Source organism: Aricia agestis, chromosome 22, assembly GCF_905147365.1.
Source record: "Aricia agestis chromosome 22, ilAriAges1.1, whole genome shotgun sequence".
In the NCBI taxonomy this organism is placed as follows: Eukaryota; Metazoa; Arthropoda; class Insecta; order Lepidoptera; family Lycaenidae; genus Aricia; species Aricia agestis.
The window spans coordinates 2,034,885-2,061,285 of record NC_056427.1 but is presented as its reverse complement, the minus strand read 5'-3'; the positions used below and the strand labels follow the sequence as shown (position 1 = coordinate 2,061,285).

General features: G+C 38.7%; 1 protein-coding gene across 1 annotated transcript in view; it reads left to right on the top strand.

The window, feature by feature from the left end:
* LOC121737971 (pleckstrin homology-like domain family B member 2) overlaps positions 1–26,401 on the top strand; it is a 73,925-nt gene that overhangs the window by 33,077 nt on the left and 14,447 nt on the right. Inside the window, exons 3-14 of the mRNA XM_042129721.1 lie at positions 2,521–2,603; positions 3,087–3,260; positions 3,749–3,892; positions 4,649–5,310; positions 8,974–9,079; positions 9,794–9,911; positions 11,131–12,052; positions 12,476–12,675; positions 13,947–14,075; positions 16,240–17,432; positions 18,950–19,103; positions 19,877–19,999. Coding sequence (XP_041985655.1) covers positions 2,521–2,603; positions 3,087–3,260; positions 3,749–3,892; positions 4,649–5,310; positions 8,974–9,079; positions 9,794–9,911; positions 11,131–12,052; positions 12,476–12,675; positions 13,947–14,075; positions 16,240–17,432; positions 18,950–19,103; positions 19,877–19,999 — 4,008 coding nt within the window. The remainder of the gene's footprint in view (positions 1–2,520; positions 2,604–3,086; positions 3,261–3,748; positions 3,893–4,648; positions 5,311–8,973; positions 9,080–9,793; positions 9,912–11,130; positions 12,053–12,475; positions 12,676–13,946; positions 14,076–16,239; positions 17,433–18,949; positions 19,104–19,876; positions 20,000–26,401) is intronic.

Below are 26,401 nucleotides of genomic sequence, written 5' to 3'. Positions count from 1 at the left end.
GATTTCCGCTTGCATGCAAATTGTATCGAGGCGGATTTTTGCGATGAGCCCCTGCACGCTGAGCCCCGGCACGGCCCGTCTCAGTGTGCTCACTCCTTTATCCGTGTGAACTGTGAAGCGTCGACACGTGAGCAGCAAATGCCGCCGTTTATTTATAAAACTCTATTTCGGGAATGCATTTACATTAGATAAATAGGGGGGGGACTATGACAACGATGTTTGTTGACTTAGATATGAGAGGTAATACTCCCCACACCGATTTCGGTGACGGTGGCCAGTTTCATTGAAACCAGGCCAGGTACGCAGGAGTAATTTCATAGTGTTCAAGTGTGTGCGCAGTACACAAGAGCACTCTCTATTCCTTCACTCTCATAACCCAGGGGGACGGAAGACCGACACGACTGGCGAGAGATCAGGCGCTGGACTTTTTACATGCCCATCCGACGCATGGATCATCTTTAACTTGTCAGACAATCAGGTGATCAGCCTGCGTTGTCCTAACTAAACTTGGAAATAACATGTTTTCAACGCGGGAATCAAACCCACGACCTCCGAGTCGAGAGCCACGCTCTTAACCTCTAGACCACGGAGGCGATATGCTAGCACTATTATATAACATACACTAGCATCGAATGTCCATGGGCGACGGTAGTTGCTTTTTATCAGGTGACCCGTTTGCTCGTTTACCCCCTAATTTAAAAAATCGAGTGAAAAAATCGGCCAAGTGCGAGTCGTACTCGCGTACAAAGGCTTCCGTATCGTTTATTGATGTCGAACAAAAAAATAGGCAAAAATGCCGCTCTTTATTTTAATTTTCGGGTTAAAGCGACAGCTTCTATGGCTGCGCACACACTTAGGCACTTTGAGATTAGTCATCGAAACCAGCGCAGCATCTACTTTACCATGGTCTCTAAGAATCTTCCTCCTTATTCCTAGCCTTGTTGTTCTAAGCATATTTAAAGCATGTGTTATAGAGACAGACAGCGGGACTCAATTTTGTGTTATACATATGTAGTGTTAGGGTTAATTCAGACCGCTACGCGACGAGGCGAGGCGAGGCGTGGCATTGTATATGGATTTGACAGATTTCAATTGCGTGAGTCTTCTTGTGAATCTGTCAAATCCATATTTTAGAAATGCATCTATGCGTCACGTTGCGGTCTGAATCAACCCTTGAAGTAAATCCGACCACCAACCCAGCTTCCGGTATGTTATTTTAGTCTTAGAGCATACAGCGACTTAGTCTAGACTCTAGAGCTTAGACTAACGTCACGCTTGGGTGTGTAAAGCCAACAGATGGTGTGCAATTTGTAGCGCTTATAGCTTTGTCCACACTGTTCATTTTTCTGTTCGTCAAGGGCATGCGTTATAGCGCAGTCAACAGCAAACGTGAGGCATGCCCGTGACGCATGCCCTTTGACCGTACCCAAAACTTAAAAAATGACAATATTGGCGTTGCGTTCCTTGACGCATTCAATTATTGAATGCGCCAATATGAAAGTTGATGACGAAAATTGAAAATGAAAGTGCACAATGAGGACATAGCTAATGATATATTTAACCGCTTGTCTGCTTGTCTCTATCTGACATATTGAAAATGTCATACGATGATCTGGGATACGCTGGTCTCCGGTAGCTAAAGAGCAGTTGACAGTTTCTTCTTCTTCACTAGATGACTCCCGCAACTCCGTTTATTATACGGAAACCGTACATTTCCGGGATAAAAAGTATCCTATGTCCTTTCCCCGGCTCAAAGTATCTCCATGAATAGTAAATTCGGTTCAGAGATTTGGGCGTAAAGGCAGACAATATTAGTAATAATAATAATATAATATAATATCTATGGACGCTTTACACCACGTCAGTCTGGCCCCGTGCTAAGTACCTAAATGACTTGTGTTACAGGTACCAGACAACGGGAATATATTTAATACTTTTATACTATACATATACAGGGTGTAACAAAAATAAGTGATAATACTTTAGGGTGTGTACGTGTTCCTTGTAGAGAGTTCACTGTGAAAGTAGCAGCACTGAAAGACGAAATTTTTTTTTCACTTTTGTATGGGTAAGAGCCCGAGCGTCACGAGTTTCCCAATACAAAAGTGAAAATTTTTTTGGTCTTTCAGCGCTGCTACTTTCACAGTAAACTCTCTATAAGGAACACATACACACCCTAAAGTATTATCACTTATTTTTGTTACACCTTTTATTTAATATTTTTATTATATCATACACATATTTAATACACATCCAGACCCGGGAACATTGAAAACTTTTTGTTCCGTCGGCGGGATTCGAACCCGCGACCCCCGGCTTGAGCTACCAACGCGGTCACCACTGAGCCACAGAGGTCGTCAATTAGTATGGATGTACCCTATATTTGGGGCTGGGCCTTTCAGTTTTCTCTCTCTAGTATACTTAAAAGTCCTTATTTTGAGCATCCACACGCCAAAGAATCCTTGGAGATTACCTGTCATCTGTCAACGTCATAAAATTTGACTTTTTTTTTATTTCCAGGGTGGCGACCAACACGCCTCATCTAGTCAGCCTGGGCACGGGCCGCTTGAGCACCGCGGTGACGCTGCATCCCATCAAACAAGGTATTGTAGCGGACCAAACAGCAGCCAGACTTAAAAGTGAACGTAGCTGTAGCATAAAGTATAAGTTATCAAAACTCAAAATCAATGTATTCCGCATTTTTAATGTTATAAATTATAATATATGTAATATGTGTGTGTTGCGGCCTTACCCATTGCGAAGCCCCGAGCGGAAGGTCTTTGCGAGGCCCTGGGAGGCAGGTTTTTGCGAGGCCCTTTGTCTTCCAAAAAAGCACCTTGCGAGGCTCCTGCAACCGTGAGGCCTCGGCGATTGCCCTGTTCGTCAACCCCTAGAGCCGCCACTGGATATGCACGTGCAAAATAAACGTGAGAACGACGAAAATCGGTCCAAGGTTTAATCGTGAAGCCATTACAAACAGGCAGACAGACATAACACGCTTTCGAATCAAAATGTTAGTAATGATTAAGAAATATAGCCTCTAGCCTCAAAGATTTCGAAAATAAAGCCCCCTCCCCTCATTACAGGTCGCGTCACAATCGGCTCGGACCCGACGTGCGACATCTACGTCGTCGGCACCGGCGTCGCCAACGTCCACTGCCGCGTCGAGAACTCGCACGATGTCGTCACGCTGTACCCCATCAGCGGGACCACGCTGCTCGACGGCCTGCCGGTGGACAAGCCGACGAGGCTGTCGCAAGGTGAGAGAAATGTGTGCCACAAATTGGCAGGATGTTTGTTAGTCTTTTAGGTATCCCATTGATCGAAATGAAGACACTTCTGGCAAGCTACTAGTGGACAAACTCATGAGGCTGTCACAAGGTAGGGGAAATGTAACCTATAACATGGGAAGATTATAGGTTTGTAACAGTTTTACGGTAGCATCAGCCTGAGAAAGCTGCACGATGGGCTGCCGGTGGACAATTGACAAACCGACGAGGTTGTCGCAAGGTAAGAGAAACGTATGCAATAAGTTGGCAGGAGGACACTCTTTGGTGTATAGTGGACAACCTGTTGACGCTGTCGCAAAGTAAGAGGGGTGGCCAAAGGGGTTAATTGGATCTATTTTATTTTTTCTTCACCACACGTGCCGAGGTTTGGCTCCACCACTATATTGAACTATATTGAATTTTAGAGATAAAGTGGGGTTGTGGTTACAATTTGCTAATCAGATAATCAACATTTTCAGGCAGCATGCTGACGATCGGTCGTTCCAACTACCTCCGCTTCAACCACCCCGAGGAAGCGCTTCTAATGAAGTCGGTGCTGCCGGCCGGCCACGTGTCCATGGCGCCCGCGCAGTTCACGCCCAACGAGGCCTGCGAGCCCACAGGTGGGTCTAGTCCTCAGTCAGCCTATGGGCCTGATTACACCTACCGAATATATTGGCGGGACAGTGCTCTTAGCCAAGCACTTGGCATGTTTATTGTGGATGTGCTCGGCCGAGTGCACTGTCTCACCACTACTCGGTAGGTGTAATCAGGGGCCGTACCACGAAACGATTTTGACACTCAAACAATCGGAAAATAATGCCGCGTCGTACTCTAACAAACGTTAAATGACGTTGTTAGAGCAGGACGCGGCATTCTAGTAAAAGTAGATAAAAACTAAAAACTCAGGCCTAACGAATGTACTATCAGAAAAGTGGATTCCTAGGCAGATGGGGGACCTACGTAGTTTGGTCGCGTTTAACGTCAAACCCAGCCGACAGATCACAATTAACATTGAATTGACATGATCCGACCAAATGACGTTAGTCTGTCAACTGCCTAGGAATCAATTTCCTCGATGGCACAACATACAAAATTTCATTAAAAATCCCCGTTTTGGAGGAGTTCGCGTACAAACACTGACACGAGAATTTTATATATTAAACCTACTATCAGTATTTTCGTTTGCGGTTTGACAGCATAATATATTGTACATTTTTCACCTGTTCGGTTGCTGTGGCAAGATACAAAATCATTTTAAAACCTTGGAACTTAGAAGCTAGAAACTTCTGCTATAGATCATATCTGCTATACCAGTCTTAACTGATTATAAATGATCTTGTGCAATGTTACCTAATAAAGTTTTCATCTATTTCCAGGTTACGTTAACCACCAATTCGAAAACCATTGTTACCAGGAGAAGTACAAAGATAACACACTCATGCAGTTGGATCAAGAACTTGATCTGACGCTGAAGAGCATGTCCAAGAGGAAACCGCCCGTTGCGCCAAGAAAGCCCTATAAAGAAGACACAGACTCGAACTCCGACCAAGAATCTAGACCCAAAATTGGCAGTATTATGGCCAAAGTCTCCAAATTCGAATACTACGCGAAGCAGCAGAAAGTCGGCAAAAGCCAATTTTTCACCAACGACCTTGAAATATCCCCAAAAGTCTTCAGTGCGAACTCCCTAACCGTTAACACTCCTGCCAAAGACGTGCTAGGCGGCAGAAACGTACCGAATTACATGAAGGTTAAGCAAGATCCCAAAATGATAGTTCTAGAGAATAACCTGGAGACAAAAGTTCAGCAGAGGAACAAGACTAAAATTGATGATCTGGTGAGGAATTTCGACGATCGAGAGAAGCTACCGAAGAAGGTGAACAACGATGTGAATGATTTTAAGAGTGATGATTACGGGAAGATCTGCGCTCATGTCGGCAAGATGGTGTGTCTGGCGTCTCCGACTTATGCTGGACAGTATAGTCCGGTGTATTCCAACCTGGATAGGAGTAAGGAGGCCGAGAGTATGAGGATAAAGGTGTGTATAAACTAGTTGACCCGGCAAACGTTGTTTTGCCATAATTTATTATGCATGTTATAAACTAGATGCGTCTGCGTCGAAATAAGTTTTACAGAACTCATATTAATATCTCCTTTCCGAGGAATCAAAGTATGTATCTCTGTACCAAATTTTATCTAAATCACATATATATATATATATATACTCAGCTGATCACAGACTGGCCGTGTAAGCATTGTCTAATAGTATCTTAGATTCAATGAAAAAAAACTATAATCCAATTTCAATTTGTCAACTTGTTGTCAACAGACTTCAACCATAAATAAAAGAGTATAATTCGTATGTACAGGCTTGTCACTCAAAAATCTGTCAATTTTCCTAGTGTGTGTGTTGTAGTGTGTGTAATGTTTTATTTATTATTTGTTAAAAAATTGTATGATTAAAGCATAATTTCAAAATAATATTAGCTCGATGCACTCCTTCACCATATAATCTATAACTGTGCAAAATTTCATTCTACGTTTACCCATTTTTCGTCAAAAGGGATACAATGTTTTTGGCTCACGTATTAATATATAATATACTTCGAGTCCCGGAAAAATGTACGTTTCCCGCATGAGAAACGAATTTGGCGCAACGGAGTTGCGGGCGTCATCTAGTATTATTATAAACGCGAGTTCGACAAGGCTTTATATGAACGTGGACTGGACGCTGCTGGTAAAGGAGAACTGTCAAAAATGACGTTTTTGTATGATGGCAACGTTAGTTCCTTTTCTCGCCACGTTCATTTAAAGCCTTGTCGAGCTGTACATGTGTATTGTACGTTCGTCTTAATTGTTTTTACGAAATCGTACATTTTTCCACAACAACTGTCCGCTTTCTCATCTTTCAAAGTATCTTCATATTGAATCTCATCTAATTCGATTTAGACAGACAGATAAGTTTATATGATTGCCTTCAACTTGTTTTTCAATGTTATTGTAAAACATGCAGTATTTTTATCTTCATCCTTCACATGATTCTGTTTGCTTTTTTTCCGCGTTTTTATCTGTCAGTTAAGGCTGGTTTAGACGACAACACTCAAAAATATTTAAAGTGGAGAACGTTCTAAGACTTTTTTTAAATAAAAATTAAATAGCCAAAATGTATAATTAGCATTATACATTTAGAATTACTGTTTCAACAAAATTTTAAAGCATGACCATGTTGTTAAAAATTGAAAAACTAAATTTTAAATAAAGAAAGGTATTTATCATTTTGATTACTTTGCTGGCAATCCAACATCTGCATCTGTATTCTGTTTCCTAATACTAATGTTTATCTATTTTTATAAAAAGACTAGCTTTTGCCCGCGGCTTCGCTCGCATTAAGAAGTATTATTATATACAAACTTTCATCCCCTATCTTAACCCCTTGGAGGTAGAATCGATTAAAATCCTTTCTTAGCGTACGTCATATCATCTACCTGCATGCCAAATTTCAGCCCGATCGGTCCAGTGGTTTGGGCTGTGCGTCGAAAGATCACCATGTCAGTCAGTTACCTTTGAGTTTTATATATATAGATTTACACAGCGAATAACTAACTCAAGGCTCGTCGTTGTTTAGCATATTGGAAACGTCACATGATAGAGAAAGATAACGCGCCTTGAAATAATTTCGGTGCATTAATATTTTAAATTTGTATACACAAAAGATACCCTCTTATCAGGGCCGGATCTACCATATGGCTATTTGGGCTTAAGCCCAGGGCCCTATGAATTCAAGGGCCTCCGCCGCTCAGCTAAGTCCGATAATGCGAAAGAGTTGATAATTATTTTATTTATTATATATTTTTGTTGGTATCCCTGAGAATCCTACAATCAAGGTTTATTTAGGTGCTGGTACTACGAAATGACAGTTAAAATGTTGTAGCCCTAAGTAGTTTCAGCCCAGGGCCCCGTAAGCTCACGGTCCGGCCCTGCTTCTTATGAGCAAAACGAAACCGAAAGACGTCTCATCCAACATGCTCGATAGTGTATACTACGCTTAATTCACAATCAAACACTATAATTGAAAGAACAATGCCCTTATCAGATAATGTAATACGTTAGTGATAATTGCTATTTGCTACCTAGGCAGAGGCCATAGTTAACAGTCGATTTGAATACGGAATAACAATTTATTCTATGCGGCCAGTGTTTCAAAATTAAAAATGTATTTGTTAAAAAAAAGTTGATTTCAATATGGAATATCATTTTAATCTGTTCTGCTGCTAGTGTTTCAAAATTTAAAATGAATGTGTTCGAAAAAAGTGCTTCAAATTAGAAATCCTATGTATATATATATATATATATCTATGGATCTGGATGTTCCTTATTTAGAGTTTGAAAATGATGTGGAAAAGTGCATAAGCTGTTTAAATAATGTTGACTTATGAAGAAAATAAATAGTGTTAAGTACTTGTGAAATGAACTTTAAAATGAAACATTGTGATATTTAAAAAATAAGGAAGTTTAATATATATCTTTGTTTGCTGACATGTAAATTGTTAATATTATTAACTTTTAAATTTATATTGTGTGAAGAACCAGAAGGTAATTAAATTGTAATCTAAATCATTATAGAAAGGTATTTAGAAAACTGCCTTATTATTCACAAAGTACAATAGTTCACAGAGAAAATGTGTGCACTCAAGAAAAAGAATGTTTCAACCAAGAAACTAATAAAAACTTTCATAACAAATATCAAAAGGAACACTTTGGCGCTAAAAGATTTGAAAACGTCATTCGCGAACCATAGACTAGAGAGAAACGTCATAGACTATGCGAAATCTATGAACGAAAAACTCGACATTGTCCATAAACTGCGAAACGACATCAAAATATACAAAACTATAAACACAATACTAACCAACCATTACATAAAAGAAACGAGGGATCACGAAAATACGATAGATGCAAAGATTTTAAAATTGGAATCTAAAATCAAAGAGTCGTATGACAGTTTGAAAGATGACATTTCCAAGATGGCGGATGTTTTGGTTGCCAGCAATAAAAATGCTGCAGATGGGGTTGCCAGTAAAAATGTTATTATGATTGGCCAAGATGTGAAATGCAATTTCAATGAATTGGCTATGAGGAATGACATTTACAATGATATTATTCGTAAGATTGACAAGTTGTTTTGTGGTATGGTAAGTTTCAACGAAAATTCCTAAACCTGTTACATATTCCCCCAAAAATTAAACACAGGAATATGATGTACTTATGTCTCAAAGAATTTTCAAAAAATAAAATCCCGCCGGGTTTTTTTCAGTAGCCCGCGTTTAGTTAACCATGTTTTAGTTTCATCCCCCATCCCCCCACCGGCAAAGTAAAGCAAAAAAAAAAGCAAAGTGGCCGTGAAAATCGTGTAAATGACACTTTTGAATCGCTAATTTTAAAGAACGTTCATATTTTAACCCTTAGCACCTCCATCGTGGGTATCGCAGGCACAGTAGATTTTCATTGTTATGCGGCAGCCGGCGGCCGCTTGGAAATTGATGGGTTAAAAGTTTTGGTTGCGGCCCGCGACTACAAGACCAAAACGTGTGTTAAAAAAGGTTCACGACCACTGTCATACGCCGATATGTCGCTCTCTATCTTATTCTTAACGTGAAAAGAGGAAAGACATAATTTTAACAAGATTGATATAATGTTTCAGGCTTACCAGGACAGAGTGAAAGAGGAAGAACAAAAGGAAGCGGAAACGGCGAGACTCGAGGAAATACTGAACATGTGCGCCGAATATGAGAAGCAGATTACATCAGGTAAGATGACAGCCATACTCACAGATATTTAGTGATACCGAATTGCCATTTAGACAATCGATTTTCGCCGTGCGGCGTAAATCGTGCGGCTATAGTCATCCGTAAAAACCCCGCATTACAGTCGGTCTCGACCATAATAATAATAATAATGATTTATTGCATAAATGTGGTACAAAAATATCTTACAATATTATTTAAATGGATCCGACATTCCGCCTATAAGTGGCGTGCAAAATAATTTTAAATTTTATGACATTAACATAATTATAAAAAGTAATAAATTTAAATAATAACTCATTACATTATACATATTCCATTTCATTAAATTATTAAGAATTATTTAAATATAGGCATTACATGAAATAAATTAAAAAAGAAGAAAAAAAATGTCAGCATCTGTCATGACTCATGTGTCAGTGTCATACAAGGTTTGTAAACATAATTTATGTATACCTAGCGGAATAGAAAAACAAATTTTTTTGACGTCCAGTCGGCACGTGCCGCACATTGACAATTTAATCTCATAGAAATCATGTTCAATCATGCTTGTATATGTATATACGTACACATATTTTTCACACAGATGAAACCAATTTTGGTGTCATTTGACAGCTCGAGATTGTTGCTCCATTCCGTTAGGTATGTATATTAACTTTATGGTCTCGAGTGCAACTTGCGGTCCGTAGAGTTACCATAAACTTCTTATCGTTTCAGGTGTGCCCCTCACCCCGCCGGAGAAGCGTCCACACAACAAGATCATCACCAACGGGTCCCTGCCCCGCAGCGTCACGCTCACACACAACCTCGTGCAGACCAACGACGGGTATTACAAGTGCGTTACATCTGACCTACTTTATTGAAGTGAAAACTTCTTTAACGGCGTTGAGCACTTTTGTGGGATGGGTAAAAACTGTGAAACTCGCGTCAGATTCTCGTGCTGATCGAAAAACCGTAAGAAGGTTGGAGAGTAGTGTTGTTACATCGAAATCGATTAATCGAACAATCGATTGTTTTTTTTCGATTGTCGATATTTTTTAATCGATTGTAAGGGTTTCGATTAATTTAAAAAATCGATTTTTTAAAAATCGATTTTTATAAAAAATGGGTTAAAAAAAAATGCATAACGTTAATAATCAAGTTTTCACTTCTGCCGGCACTCCCGGAGTGCAACCCGTCTTTTTTTTAAATTAAATAAAGGGGGCAAACGAGCAAACGGGTCACCTGATGGAAAGCAACTTCCGTCGCCCATGGAGACTCGCAGCATCAGAAGAGCTGCAGGTGCGTTGCCGGCCTTTTAAGAGGGAATAGGGTAATAGGAGAGAATAGGGAAGGGAAAAGGGTAGGGGATTGGGCCTCCGGTAAACTCACTCACTCGGCGAAACAGCGCAAGCGCTGTGTCACGCCGGTTTTTTGTGAGCCCGTGGTATTTCTCCGGTCGAGCCGGCCCATTCGTGCCGAAGCATGGCTCTCCCACGTCACAAATGTTGATACTAGATCAGTGTTTCCCAATCTGTGATCGCGGACCCCTGCGAATCCGCGGTGTCGTCCCTGAACCATACAGAAATGCTAGTGTCTCTTAGCACGGTGAATCCGATTTTTCTTTATTAAGGGGGTCCGTGAAAACGGTGCTTGATTTTATAGGGATCCGTGGCTGAATAAGATTGGGAAACACTGTACAAGATGACGCCAGCACCTTCGTTGCGTCAAAATTCGTCTATCGCGCCGGAGCTGTACATTTTTCCGCTGTTAAAAGTAGCGCGGGAACTACTTTTTACGTGATGAAAAATATCCTACGTCCCTCCCCGGGACTGAGAGTATCTCCATGCCGAATTTCACCAAAATCGGTTCAGCGGCTTGCGCGTGAAGAGGTAATAGACAAACAGACACACATTCGCATTTATAATTTTAGTATGGATTTGACATTTACAACATTCTTGGCAATGTTTACAAATGACTCACGAGCCACAATTAATAACGACACAGAAAATCTTATCTCCTTATCTACAAGTATTCCATGTCCTAAATCTAATCGATGCTCCTAATTATTTCAGATTTGATACCAGTCTAAACAAGAGCTGCAGTCAGTCCTTACCTGTGCATAGCACATATGAAAATTACGACACCACTCCTGAAGTTAAAATTAACGATTACGAAAATATCGGACGAATGGATGAAATAGGTATTCCGTATGAGAAGGAAACAAGCCCAGCAGTTAACAGAAAGATGTCACCAATAGGAAGCCCGTACGAAAACATGTATTTCAAGAATAGCTTCAAGCCAAAATCGCCGAATACTCATAGTCCGAGGACGAGGATAAAGACGACTTTCGCTCACAAGAATCTACCGTCGCCTCAGTACTTTATATTCCCACCTCCGCCTCAAAAAGAAGATAATGAAGGAGATAAATCTAAAGAAAGATCTAGAGATACAGAAGCTGAGAAAGTAAAAGATAGAAATCAAAGTGATAAAGATAAAGAAAGATATAACTTAGATGATTACGCAAAAGAAACAAAAGATGCTAGCAAAAGTAAAGTTAAAAATACAGAAAATGTTAAGGCAGAAGCTACATACGATGGTATAGAAAAACAACTAAGCATAGAAGAAGATATACCGATGATAGATGATTCTGATATTAGCAATGATTTAGAACTGAGATATTCTAAAGACTTTAGTGAAAAAGAAGAAAAAGTGATAGAGAATAATTTAAGTTTTGATGAAGTTAAGAAAGAACTGATGGCAGACATTCCAGAGTTAGAAGAATTCGAAAGAGACATAAAAGAAAGAAAGACAAAGAAGATAGAGCAGAAAATAGAAGAAGTGTCAATTGATAGCGTGTTAGATGATAATTTAGATGAAATGAAGAGTAGATATGAGAAGTTGAAAGAGGAAAGAAGGAAGTTAGTGAGTGAAATTCATGAGTTGAAGTGTAAAATGACAGAAATCAGATCACAAGAGGATGATATACTTAGAGAGGTAAGATGTTATTTTTAATAAACAATAATTCAGGTTTCGATTGAATAACAAAATAATATTCTCTTAATATACGTTAAACAAACAGTAATACTAAATTTCTTTTAGCAAGAAATAAATGAATTGATAGCTTTGACTTTTTATATATTTGTTTTCTCAACAGATATTGTAGTTTTTGGCCACGTCTAAGCTATCAAAACCGTAATCAAACAGTTGAACCGATTTTGATAAATTTTAGCCCAAATATGCAGTAAACCACTGAGCATAGGCTTCTTTTGACCCCTCAAATAATGTACGATTTTTGAATATAATATACAATGGTTTGTGATTTTGTTGTACAGAGCCAAAACTGCTCTGTCACGCGGATGCATATAATCTGGCGCAACTTTTTCTTATTTAAAAATATTATAATAATATTGTCTACAGTTGGAAATGGAGAAAGCCCTCATCAAAGGTGAATACGACTCCGAGATCGCCATCTTGAATATAGAGCAGAAGAAGAGGACGGAGCTGTCGGAGAGAGCGAGACAGATAGAGGACGAGATCAGACAGATGAGAGAGAGACAGGAGACGCGACAGAACGAGATGAGGGATAGGGTGGAGATAGCCACGCTAAAGGTCGAGAGGTATGTTTGAGTATGAGTTTGAGCAATGATTTACTTCGTCTTGATGTTAATGTAAACGTGCTTTAGTATCTCCAGCTTTGTCGAGTAATCTTAAAGTTTTGCGCGGTCTATACTATCTTATGCTGGCACTTCACATTGTATTTGCGTATTTGATGTATTCGCCACGCCAAACAATCATTTTGTGTAGACGGTATGTTTGACAAAGTATTGGCCTTATTTGCCTATTTGACAAATATGACCAATACCAAATACACATATCCGTACCTTCGTCGGTTTTTGACGCACATCAAAAGAGTCAAATAGGCAAGTAACAAATAAACCGGTCAGGACCGGTGTCAAGTTGACAGCCAACTTGACAACAGACGTATATTTTCAAATTTCAGGTGATTTTCAGCAAATTTTCTGTAATTTTCAGCATGTAATACATTACATGCAGTTAAATAATAAAGTCCAGCTGCCACTTGAATCACATCCATTGTATTGGTGAACACAAACCTGATTTAAAAATTCTGAATCGAATGTTTGTAAGTTTGCTATTTGACGGCCATGTGTGGAAGGTCGTATTTGCCTTTATTTGCTTGTTTGCGTATTCGTCAATAATGTTGCCAAATACAACAAATAGCCAATAGCAAATACAAATAGCCATGTGAAGTGCCAGCATTATATACGCAATTCTCGTGTCGCGTTGTTCGTTTTCTTTAAGCGACTAAACTGATTGTGATGGAACTTTATGTGTTTATTCTGTGGGTCTGAGAATCGGCCACCGTCGTGTAGCATAGACAAGCGTTGTATATACATTTTTCCTAATTGGTCAGGTTTTTTTGAAGTAATAATAGTGGGATATTAATATTATTTTTTAATATTAGTTAGGATCTATACTAATATTATAATGCGGAAGAGTTTGTTTGTTTGTTTGAACGTGCTAATCTCAGGAACTACTGGTCCGATTTGAAAAATTCTTTCAGTGTTAGATATCCCATTTATCGAGGAATGCTATAGGCTATATTTTATTACGCTAAGACTAATAGGAGCGAAGAAATAGAGGAAAATGTGGAAAAAACGGGGGAGATTATTTGAAATTGCTTATTATCTTAAGAACTACTGGAGCAATTTTTATGTTATTTGGCACACATGAAGAATAGACCACGTGAAGGGACATAGGCTATTTTTTGCGGGAAAATTTACGGTTTCCGTGAAATTCCTAAATTACGCGGGCGAAGCCGCGCGGAACATCTAGTACACTTTTAACTTTTTAAATGTTTTTTTCTCAGAATCGAACGAGACATGAAGCAGCGCGCGGCCACAGTAGAGGAGTTACAGAACGCGCAAGACATACTCGACAACGAGACCAAGTTGTACGAGGATCTCGAGTTTCAGCATTTGGAGGAGGAGTCTGAATTGTGAGTAGAGTTAATAGCCATTGAGCCATAGAGGTCGCCCCTGTAACTCAGTAGAACTAAAGGGGTCCCGAGACGATCAAACGGTTTGATTCAAACCTTACGTGTTTAATGCAACTATTTGATGTCAGTTTGAACGGTTTGTCAAATGACACTGCGCAGTTTTATTTCAATTTTGCGTGCACTTTTTCCACTATATTAAGAAATTATTAACAAATTACACGACCGGTTTCGAAATTAATCATCTTCAGGTGTACTTAGTGTATAGTGGAAAATTGTGTTTCATTAGTGTTCAACATGAATTTCCACCAAGAACCAACAGTACAATCAATTACATACAGTTTAATTCAATCCGCGCTGTCGAGTACACGTCTTGTGATGCAGACAAGATGCTCTAGAACAGTAGTCTCCAACCTTTTTTCATGCGGGCCACAAATATGTTTTGGTCTTGCTGTCGCGGGCCGCAACAATTTTTTTAGGGCTAAAAAATAATGTTCTTCAAAATTAACGATTTAAAAATGGAAAAAAATTCACGTTTACCCACGAACAACTTTGAAACTACAGCTTCTTTCTTTTTTTCTTCTTCAAATCCAGCACTAAACTAAGCCGAGTTTGTTCAAACGCCTCAGAACACGATCAAACGGCGTTTCAAACACGTAAATGTTTGACAAACCGTTCAAACTAGCTTTGTAAACGATCAAAATGGTTTGAGCCAAACCAAAATTTATGTGTTTGAATCAAACCGTTTGACCGTCTCGGGGGCCCTCGACTTCAAACAAACGGGTGAATATACGTGAGTTGGGCGCGACTGTCACTTTCGACATGTTTCACATTGCTGAGTACGCATTATATTCGGGGGGTGCTAATTTTGTAGTCACTCGAGCGTCATGGAGACCTAGTAGGAATTGTACATTAGGTAAAACTGATAAAAAAATAATGAAAAAGAGCGTTTTTTATTTTAGCGGTGGGTTCAGAAACTGCGGCCATTTTAAAGTTTTGAAAAAGAAAATATATTCAGAAAATTGCTTTTTTAGGTTAATTATAAATATATTTTAGACAACAAGGACTAAATAATTTAGTTTAGTGCAAATTAAAATATATCTGCAAAGCTTAGTTAGGAAAATATGAAGCTTTATTTTCGTCAGTGCTTTATATAGAAGCTTCTTTGGGGTATACTATCTTAATCTGACAGATCCGATGACATTTCAATATAAAAAAAATAACTCTAGTTGTAATATGAATTCTCTTCCTTTTATATTTAATATATTTATATATTGTATTTATGTTTATGTACTCTGTGTATATTTAAAGGCTAAGAAACAATATTTTGCTGTATATTTGCTTGTTCTGGTTTTTTCTGTTTCATTATTATATCTTGTATTTGCATGGTCGCATGAAGTCATCACCCGTGCCCACTGCATGGCAATCAGTTTACGTTATAAGTTATAACTGTTCACATTTTTCGCCTCAACTCTGACGCTGGCAACTCCTAAATGGGGAGGCTTACGCCAAAAGAAGAAGAAAAAAAAAATAACCTACCATGTGATATCTTATTTTTATACCATGATAACTAGACACATGTTGACGTGGGAGAGCCATGCTTCGGCACGAATGGGCCGGCTCGACCGGAGAGATACCACGTCCTCACAGAAAACCGGCGTGAAACAGCGCTTCCGCTGTGTTTCGCCGAGTAAGTGAGTTTACCGGAGGCCCAATCCCCTACCCTTTTCCTTTCCCTACCCTCCCCTATTTCCTTCCGTACCCTCCCCTATTCCCTTCCGTACCCACCCCTATTCCCTTCCGTACCCTCCCCTATTCCCTTCCCTACCCTCCCCTATTACCCCTTAGAAGGCCGGCAACGCACCTGCAGCTCTTCTGATGCTGCGAGTGTCCATGAGCGACGGAAGTTGCTTACCATCAGGTGACCCGTTTGCTCGTATGCCCCCTTATTTCATAAAAAAATAATAATGTCGGAAGCCTATATCTGACACGCTCGAGCTTAACTCAAAACCCCCTCTTCCCCTCCCCAACTATTAGTACGGCGCGCGCCGGCCGATATGACATACTACTTCAAACGTATTTTCGAGATCTCTTCTGAGTCGGCCTACTCGTTTGATAAATTTCTAAATATTTGTTAGTTGTAAGTAATAGTTTCCTTGTTTTACAGATTAGCGAACAGAGAAGACCTACAAAACGAAATTACACTGCTCACGAAGAAAATCGAAGCGCAAAAAACAAGAATATTAACATTGAAATCCGAAGCAAACAACAATTTGACTTCAGCGCTGGGTGAAACTAAAGTATTACATGCCGAGTATGTGAAACTGTTGAATCAAGTTGAAACTTTAACAGGCAAAGTACAGATGGTTGAAAAAGAATTGAGGCCTATAGTTAATAAACTAAACGATGTAGAAAGAACCCAGTCACCTGATAGTGCGTTTTATACAGACCAAACACGAGCGAAATCTGGCGAATTCGGTTACTCCCCCCAAAGCTCGGATAGCGATGATCTAGATCTAGCCAAAATCAAGCTGGAAGATCAAACTAAGATCATCAATGATAAATTCAATTCTATAGATCAAATGTCTCAATCGATGATCGTTGATATCGAAAGAAAAGAATTCGACAGTCCGTCCAAAGTTAAAGAGAAGAAAGGCTTCTGGGAGAGAAATTTTGATTCATTAAAAAGAAAAGGTAAAGATAAGAAGAAACCGGAAAAGATTGATATTATGTCGCAAAGTTTGAATGAGAATATTTTCTATAATGATAACATAGAAGTAGATACGACAATGGATAGGTTTAATAGTCTACGAAATTCTAAAAAGAAAGATAAGAAAGAAAACGGTCCAATCAAAAGTAATTCCTCTTCGAAGATACCGACTTTTGCGGCGTTGGGTAAAATTATTAAGAAAGATTCCATAAAAAGAAATAAAGAAACAACAAAGGATACAAAAGAAGACGACGCTAAAAACCGATACGTCAAAAATACAATTCCAATTGCCACCGAAAATAAGTACGTGAAAGCCAAATCCTTGTCGCCAGACAAAAGTAACTCGATAAAAGAAGAAGACGAATTAAAAAATATAAACGTCACCGACGACGTCAAACTGACAGAACGAAACGTCAAAATACGGCACAGGAAGAGCTGTGGGGACGAACCGAGTGTCAAAATTGGGGATTTAAAAAAAATAACGGATTCGAATAAAATACCCTCTCAGGACGACATAGATAGGATATCTAAAGTGACTATGGACGCTCCGATTCTTTCGAGTGATACGGACATGAGTTCCCTTGGGAAACGAACTTTGGACAGCCTAATGGAGATTGAGAGGAAGAGAATGGAAATGCTGGAGGAGCAAGGTATGTTAAAATACTGGAATAATCTGGTCGTTAAGCACGTAAAAATAAGTACTATCAGAGAAGTTCATTCATAGGCAGATTGCGCGGACCCACGTAATTTGGTTGCATCATAAAGTATTAATACCTAGCGGAATAGAGAAACAAAGGCCTGAGCAAGATAGATGTCACTATCAGTAACACTGCGTGGTAAAAAGAGACGTGATACATGACAGTAGAACTATTTTTTTGACGTCCAGTAGGCACTTATCGGCACGTTGACAATTTAATCTCATAGAAAGATGCTTGTGTAAGTGTATACGTACACATATTCTTACACACAGATGTAAATCAATTTCGGGTTCGTTTGACAGCTCAAGATTGTTGCTCTATTCCGCTAGGTATATTTACTTGGGTTGCATATTGAATTGACATAAACCGACCAAATGACACAGGTCTGTTATCTGCCTATGAAACAATTTATTTGATGGTATATACGAGGAAATTAATTCCTAGGCAGTCGACGCAGTCGGATAACGTCAACGTCATTTGGTTGCATCATGTCAATTCATGTTAATTGTGATCTCTCGGCTGAGTTTGACAATACGCGACCAAATAATGTAGGCCCGCCATCTGCCTAATGTCGGCACTACGTATTATAGGCGAACGCGTTGGCCGGCGCGCTGGCCCAATGTGTAGATTGGGCGTTCGCGCGATGGCGGTAGGTGTTTCGCCCGTTCTACACATTGGGCCAGCGCGCCGGCCAACGCGTTCGCCTATATGTAGTGCCGACGCTAGAAACCACTTCTCTGACTTAAGTAGGTACTTACAATATTATCCTTGTCTATTCCAATGTAAGGACAAAACGTTGTATAGGCTCTGCATTAATATTAGTGTGAATCTTTTTCTCCATACTTACTCTGTCAATATTATAATGCCTTTATCATTCCGTCCGCTTCCGTGGTCTAGTGGTATAGAGCTCGGCACCTGACTCGGAGGTCGTGGGTTCGATTCCCGCGTTGGAAACATGTTATTTCCAAGTTTGGTTATGACAATGCAGGCTGATCACCTGATTGTCTGACAAGTAAGATGATCCATGCGTCGGATGGGCATGTAAAAAGTCGATCCTGCCCCTGACTTCTCGCCGGTCGTGTCGGTCTTCCGTCCCACTGGGTTATGAGAGTAAAGGAAAAGAGAATGCACTTGTGTACTGCGCACACACTTGGGCACTATAAAATTACTCCTGCGTAGCTGGTTTGGTTTCAATGAAACTGGCCACCGTCACCGAAATCGGTGTGGGAGCTATTATTATTATAATATTCTATGTTACTAACGTAACTAGATTGGAAGTTTGCGGTAGCAACGCGTTGCCACTTCGAAGATGCCTGCAGGCATATCTCACATACATAATGACATAACGAATATATGACTTGACATTGTCTTTTGAACAAAAAAGTGGTTACGCATTTATGAGAATCTTTTGTAAGACATTGCTACTCTAGTATTTTAGAAACTCATTGATTATTATTTATTATTCCCAGGTTGCCAAGTGATCGAAAACGAACGAGAGAAAATATCCGAACTGAAGAAACGCGCTCAGGACGAGACGAAGAAGCTCTGGGATCAGCGCAACCGCGACCGCAGTGACAGCTGTCAGCTGTCACCTGTTGACAGATCGCCGGTGGAGTTTGACAGGTATGTATCTTCTTCTTCTTTAAAAAAAAGCCTCCCATAAGGATTAGCCAATGTCAGTAATTTGACGAGATAAAAAAATACTTTGTTGCCATTGGTAATAACTTTATAATAGAGCTGGCCTTTGTGAAAGTACAAGTGAAAAAAAAATCCGAAAATATTGTCATGAAACGGTTTCAATTAGAATAAACTAATCAATATCTCCTTGCTTTATATCTGAAACAATATAAAACATCCATACTAATATTATAAATGCGAAAATGTGTCTGTTTGTCTGTCTGTCTATCTGTCTGTCTGTCTGTTACCTCTTCACGCCCAAACCGCTAAACCGATAGCTGAAATTTGGCATGGAGATACTTTGAGTCCCGGGAAAGGTCATAGGATACTTTTTGTCCCAAAAAAATGCACAGTTCCCGCGTGATAAACGAGTTTTGGCGCACCGGAGTTGCGGGCGTCATCTAGTACAAAAATAAGTTTACTATATTAGTATTTAAAGAGACACAATTCTATAATTTAATGTTATTATCCATTTATACTAATATTATAAATGCGAAAGTGTGTCTGTCTGTCTGTAAAACAAACCGCTGAACCGATTTTGCTGAAAATTCATACATACTTACGACTTTTTATCTCGGAAAAATGTACGGTTCCCACGCGATAAACGAGTTTTGGCGCAACGAAGTTGTGGGTGTCATCTATTTGTCAATAAAATTACACAGAATATGTATAAAAGGAGTTGATGATGCTGAACTAATTATGAATTTTGACATTGACAGGTGTCAGGTTGACAGCCGTCAGTTTGACAGGTGTCAACTTGACAGCCCGCGCGAATACGTCGAGGACGCGAGCTATTTGGACGGGAGCTATGTGATGACTAACTCGACGATATACGAGGATAGGTGAGTGCAGGATGTTTCTATTAGTGCGGTACATTGAGATACCAGTTTGGCCAGATACCCGTTATTCTTAGTTCCTACAGAATATTATTTTGAAGGTTAATTTAAGCTAATTAATAATAATTAATTAAGCTAATAGGGAATGACTAGTACTAGTTATTCCCTCTTAAGAAAAGAAATTGCAAGGTCACTTCTCAGACAATATAGTCTGAGAAGTGACTTTTCAAAATTCAAATACATACGTCAGATAAATGCAGACTTTGTATAGTAAATAGTAATTTGCTTTAAAAAATGTTTATTGTCATGGTCGAAGTTTAGGGCCTAACTTTTTATACAATCTTACTGCTTTTTGCTAAATAAAGGTAGCACACTAATTTAAGATTGCTTATCTAAGGAATATGCAATGTTTGATTTTTAGTCGAGTTTCGCCGATCGATCTTAAAGTAGTGCGCAACCTATATACAATTTGGAGCTCTAATTACCTATCAAATCCTAACGACCAAATACTAGGCGCATTGGAAATTTTACATTAAGAGCCTACTGTCAAAACGCTAGCCCCGCCTACACACACCGCTATCCTCCAATCGTGATACAATGATTCCATTAATCGTGCTTCCGGGCAATGTGCTTTACACTGCAACTAATAGTGAACAACGTCGCGTAACAACGGTTCCCGCATTATATCATGAAAGTAAAGGTCGTAAGTCCTAAAAATGTTTTTGATGATTACTTAAAAATTAAATACAAATTACAATACTAATATTTCCTTTAGCTATTATTTTATAAAGTGTGTGATTGTAGTAGTGCAAGTTATTTAATGATATTAACTCAATAAGTGTAACAGATATTTGTTAAAAAGCCCAGAGAGATTCATAATAATTTCGAAAAATAAAACTATCGATTCGAAATAAGTGAATCGTGTTTTCGGTTAGCTAAATATCAGATAAATATACAATGATCAATCGATAAGTCAATAGTCTTCCGGGATCGTAATACTTATTAGAAAACACAGCAATTTGACAGCCCGCTCTTAAGGGGGATATTAGATTATCATATACAAGGTGTAACAAAAGTAAGTGATAATAATTTAGGGTGTGTACGTGTTCTTTGTAGAGAGTTAACTGTGAAAGTAGCAGCGCTGAAAGACCAATTTTTTTTTTCACTTTTGTATGGGGAAACTCGTGACGCTCGGGCCCTTGCCCATACAAAAGTGAAAAATTTTTTTCGTCTTTCAGAGCTGCTACTTTCACAGTTAACTCTCTACAAGGAACACGTACACACCCTAAAGTATTATCACTTATTTTTGTTACACCCTGTATATTGGATCCGAGATCATTGAGTCAATGATATTGGATAATGTAATATAGACATATGATTCATTTCTTCCTTGATCATAGATTTTTGACATTTGCTGAGAGATTGGATCCAATACGGTCATAGAAATAGGTGTTGCCAGTTATTTAATATGAAAAAGAGTTTTTAATTTCTTGTTCGTTAATATGTTTCAAATAATGTAATGTAATTATTTTTCTAATTACATACTTGGATAATCTTGCTGAAATAACAAAAAACAAGCCATATTAAAAATGACGATGTCTTTTGACAAATCGAATTCTCTGAGATCTAGTAACCCTGACGTCAATACCTGTCAGCGTTAGCGCTCTCCATTGGCTATTGAAACCACATATGACGTAAAATAGGATCAATGAAATATGATAATGTAATATTCAGATATGATCAAATGATCATATATATTGGATCCTATATTTGATCATAGAAATGATCATATATAAATGATAATGTCTTCCGGGATCGTAATACTTATTAGAAAACACAGCAATTTGACAGCCCGCTCTTAAGGGGGGATATTAGATTATCATATACAAGGTGTAACAAAAGTAAGTGATAATAATTTAGGGTGTGTACGTGTTCTTTGTAGAGAGTTAACTGTGAAAGTAGCAGCGCTGAAAGACCAATTTTTTTTTTCACTTTTGTATGGGGAAACTCGTGACGCTCGGGCCCTTGCCCATACAAAAGTGAAAAATTTTTTTCGTCTTTCAGAGCTGCTACTTTCACAGTTAACTCTCTACAAGGAACACGTACACACCCTAAAGTATTATCACTTATTTTTGTTACACCCTGTATATTGGATCCGAGATCATTGAGTCAATGATATTGGATAATGTAATATAGACATATGATTCATTTCTTCCTTGATCATAGATTTTTGACATTTGCTGAGAGATTGGATCCAATACGGTCATAGAAATAGGTGTTGCCAGTTATTTAATATGAAAAAGAGTTTTTAATTTCTTGTTCGTTAATATGTTTCAAATAATGTAATGTAATTATTTTTCTAATTACATACTTGGATAATCTTGCTGAAATAACAAAAAACAAGCCATATTAAAAATGACGATGTCTTTTGACAAATCGAATTCTCTGAGATCTAGTAACCCTGACGTCAATACCTGTCAGCGTTAGCGCTCTCCATTGGCTATTGAAACCACATATGACGTAAAATAGGATCAATGAAATATGATAATGTAATATTCAGATATGATCAAATGATCATATATATTGGATCCTATATTTGATCATAGAAATGATCATATATAAATGATAATGTTATACCCCCCCTAAGCAAGAAGGATGTATGGCTAGTCCATAAAGTTAATATACCTAGCGGAATAGAGCAACAATCTTGAGCTGTCAAACGAAACCGAAATTGGTTTACATCTGTGTGTAAAAATATGTGTACGTATACACTTACACAAGCATGATTGAATGAATGAATGATGAATGATCATGAATTCTATATAGTGGAAAAAGTGCAAGAAAAGTGTGTTTTATTAGTGTACAACATGAATTTCCACCAAGAACCGACAGTACAATCAATTACATATGAATTCTATGAGATTAAATTGTCAACGTGCGGCACGTGCCGACTGGACGTCAAAAAAAGAGTTCTGCTGTCATGTATCACACGTCTCTTTTTACCACGCAGTGTTACTGATAGTGACATCTCTTTTGCTCAGGCCTTTGTTTCTCTATTCCGCTAGGTATATTAACTTTATGGGCTAGTCTGGTATCTCAATGCACAATATCTATTTAGTAGATGTATTAACTCGGCTTGTAATATAAGTGATGTGGTGTGATGACATAGGTTCAATCAGAGGTAGAATAATTCTGAACAGAGTATTGGTGGAGTTTTTTTCTATTTTAACATTTTTGCAAATGAGTGATAGTAAAGAACGACAGATGCGCAGGTTAGTTATTGTTGATATTTTATTGCTACCTACTTCTTATTAATAGAGCAAAGAATCTCTTAATTATTATTTTATTATTATTTTATGAAAGAAGGGGGCAAACGAGCAAACGGGTCACCTGATGGAAAGCAACTTCCGTCGCCCATGGACACTCGCAGCATCAGAAGAGCTGCAGGTGCGTTGCCGGCCTTTTAAGAGGGAATAGGGTAATAGGGGAGGGTAGGGATGGGAAGGGAAAGGAATAGGGGAGGATAGGAAAGGGAATCGGGCCTCCGGTAAACTCACTCACTCGGCGAAACACAGCGCAAGCGCTGTTTCACGCCGGTTTTCTGTGAGAACGTGGTATTTCTCCGGTCGAGTCGGCATATTCGTGCCAAAGCATGGCTCTCCCACGTATAAAGCAATTATTCCATTGGAACTGTACCTCAACATAATTTAAGCGCGTGTAAGCCTAATATCCCTGTTCCCTTAGCTCAAGATTTTTATTAAGAAGTAGAATCGACTAAATAGATCTTTCTCACGTCATGATGTGCAAGGTTTTTGACAATTTAAACTTTATCTAGGGACAATGTCCGTCGGGTCCGCTACTGTATAGTGTATAATACTTACTAATAATATTAATAGCTCCCACACCGGTCTCGGTGACGGTGGCCGGTTTCATTGAAACCAAGCCATCTTAGCAGGAGTAATTTTATAGTGCCCAAGTGTGTGCGCAGTACACAAGAGCACTCTCTATTACTTTACTCTCATAACCCGGTGAGATGGAAGACCGACACGACCGGCGAGAGATCAGACGCAGGACCGACTTTTTACATGCCCATCCGACGCATGGATCATCTTACTTGTCAGACAATCAGGTGATCAGCCTGCATTGTCCTAGCCAAACTTGGAATTAACATGTTTCCAACGCAATTCCACTAGACCACAGAGGCGTCTTACTAATATTATAAATGCAAAAGTCTGTCTGTTACCTCTTCACGCCCAAACAGCTAAACCGATTTTGCTGGGCATGTCCGTCTGTCTGGCTGCCTACCTGCCTGTCTGTCTGTTACCTCTTCACGACCAAACCGCTGGACCAATTTTGCTAAAAGGTTTGGAGATACTTTGAGTCCCGGGAAAGGAAATAGGATACTTTTTATCCCGGCAAAATGTACGGTTTCCGATACATTTTGGCTCAACGGAGTTGGCGTCATCTGGTACTGCCTACTGGTATTGTGTATGGCAAAACAACATCTCCCGGGTCAGATCATCACACAAATATTTAAAGTTAAATATGCAATTAGCTAATGATAATGGCTATCGTTTGGTGACCTCATCGGCTTATCTTATACGTATTTTGAACTTTATTATTATAGTGATAAGGTAGAGTGGGAGGCAGAGACTATATCTCTTGATAAGCTATCAGTATGTGTGATTTCAGTGCGAATAGTGGACGTGTTTAAAAAAATAGTGTCCTAGTGTTAACAAAAAAAATCACAACTTTTTTATAGTGTCCATATTAAAAAAATGAAGTGATTAGTGAATTATAAAACGTTCAAAATCAAGATTAAAGTAAAAGATTAAGATTAAAGTTACATTATTTTGAAGTTTATGAATTATGATAGGTTGTTAATGTTGTTAATTGTTATGTATGAGTTTTAACTAACTTCCAAAGAAGCGATTATGTTTGGCTGTGGATTTTTAAAAAGCATTAATATGAAGTGATATTACTTGACAAAATACAATATACATGCACACAAAATTCTAGGAGTGACTAAGCTTATCAGAATTCATTGACTAAAATCTATAACAGTTGATAAAATATTATAGTGACCAATAAAATATACTTTATAGTGGCTATAATATATCTTATGTTATAACTGTTACTAATTAAAGTGCTAGCTATTCTTGTGACTTTGTCGAATTATAAATTCTTTATTCGTTTATCGCGTGGAAACCGTACATTTTTCCGGAATAAAAAGTATTATAATATGTCCTTTCCTAGGATTAAAATTGTTTCAATACCACACCAAAATCGATTCAGCCATTTGAGTCTGAAAAGTAAGACTCTTTTGCATTGCTAGTATTAGTACCGTAAGATACTAATTATGTATTCTGTGGTATTAGTATAATATGGAAGTCAGTTCTGAATATCGTACGAATGTAATAGAGCCGTTATCAATTAGTAATGTATGGTAGTGAAATCACAAATGTGTGACACAGATACGACTATTATGATTGTAACATACAGGCTGTTAGCGTTTTACACGTAAATTACTGAACCGATTTTGATGATATTAATAATTAAGTAGACAAAGCCCGCAATTCCGTTGCCGGTTGCGTCAAAATAGTTTGTCGTGCGGGAACCGTACATTGTTCCGGGATGATCATAATATGTCATTTCCCGGGACTCAAAGTATCTTTCGGCAAAATCGATTCAGCTGTTCGGGCGTGAAGAGGTGACAGACAGACACACTTTCGCACTTTTATGGATCTAGATAATAACTAATAACTATGCAAGTCTGTTATTCGCCGTCTCATACTATCTTCTCCGAAAAGCTATTGGTAGGAACTAGGAGGGACATAAGCTGCTAATAATTCCGTAAAAATGTACGGTTTCCTTAATTATTATAGGGTTAATTCAGACCGCAACGTAACGCGTAGATGCATTTCTAAAGTAATGGATACAGATTTCATGAGCGCGAGACGTCGTGCAAATCTGTCAAAACTCAAATCCATGCAACACACGCGTGCAGTCGAGAAATAAGTCTATTATTTTTGTAACACCCTGTAGATGTCATTGCGCATCTTCTATGTCTTACTAGTTGATGGTACATTACACAATTGTCATCAGAGTGACTGTCAATTGGTAGTAGTTATGTCAACGGCGATGTGGACAAAATTAGCTGTGCTCGTGTCAATATAGTGGACCAAGTTGACAAGATTTTTTGCACTATGGGGAGGACTTAATAAAATGAGTGCTGCAGTTGTTAGGCTATTGCATTTTAACCCGAGTTTTGAGCGCGGTGAGCGGTGATCGGATCAAGAAATTCCGTAACGAAAATAAACCTAACACGGCATACTTCGGCACGCTGTTTGTGTGCATGCTAATTATAATTGCAAAAGTTAATAAAAATGCTATGCAATAGCTTTATCG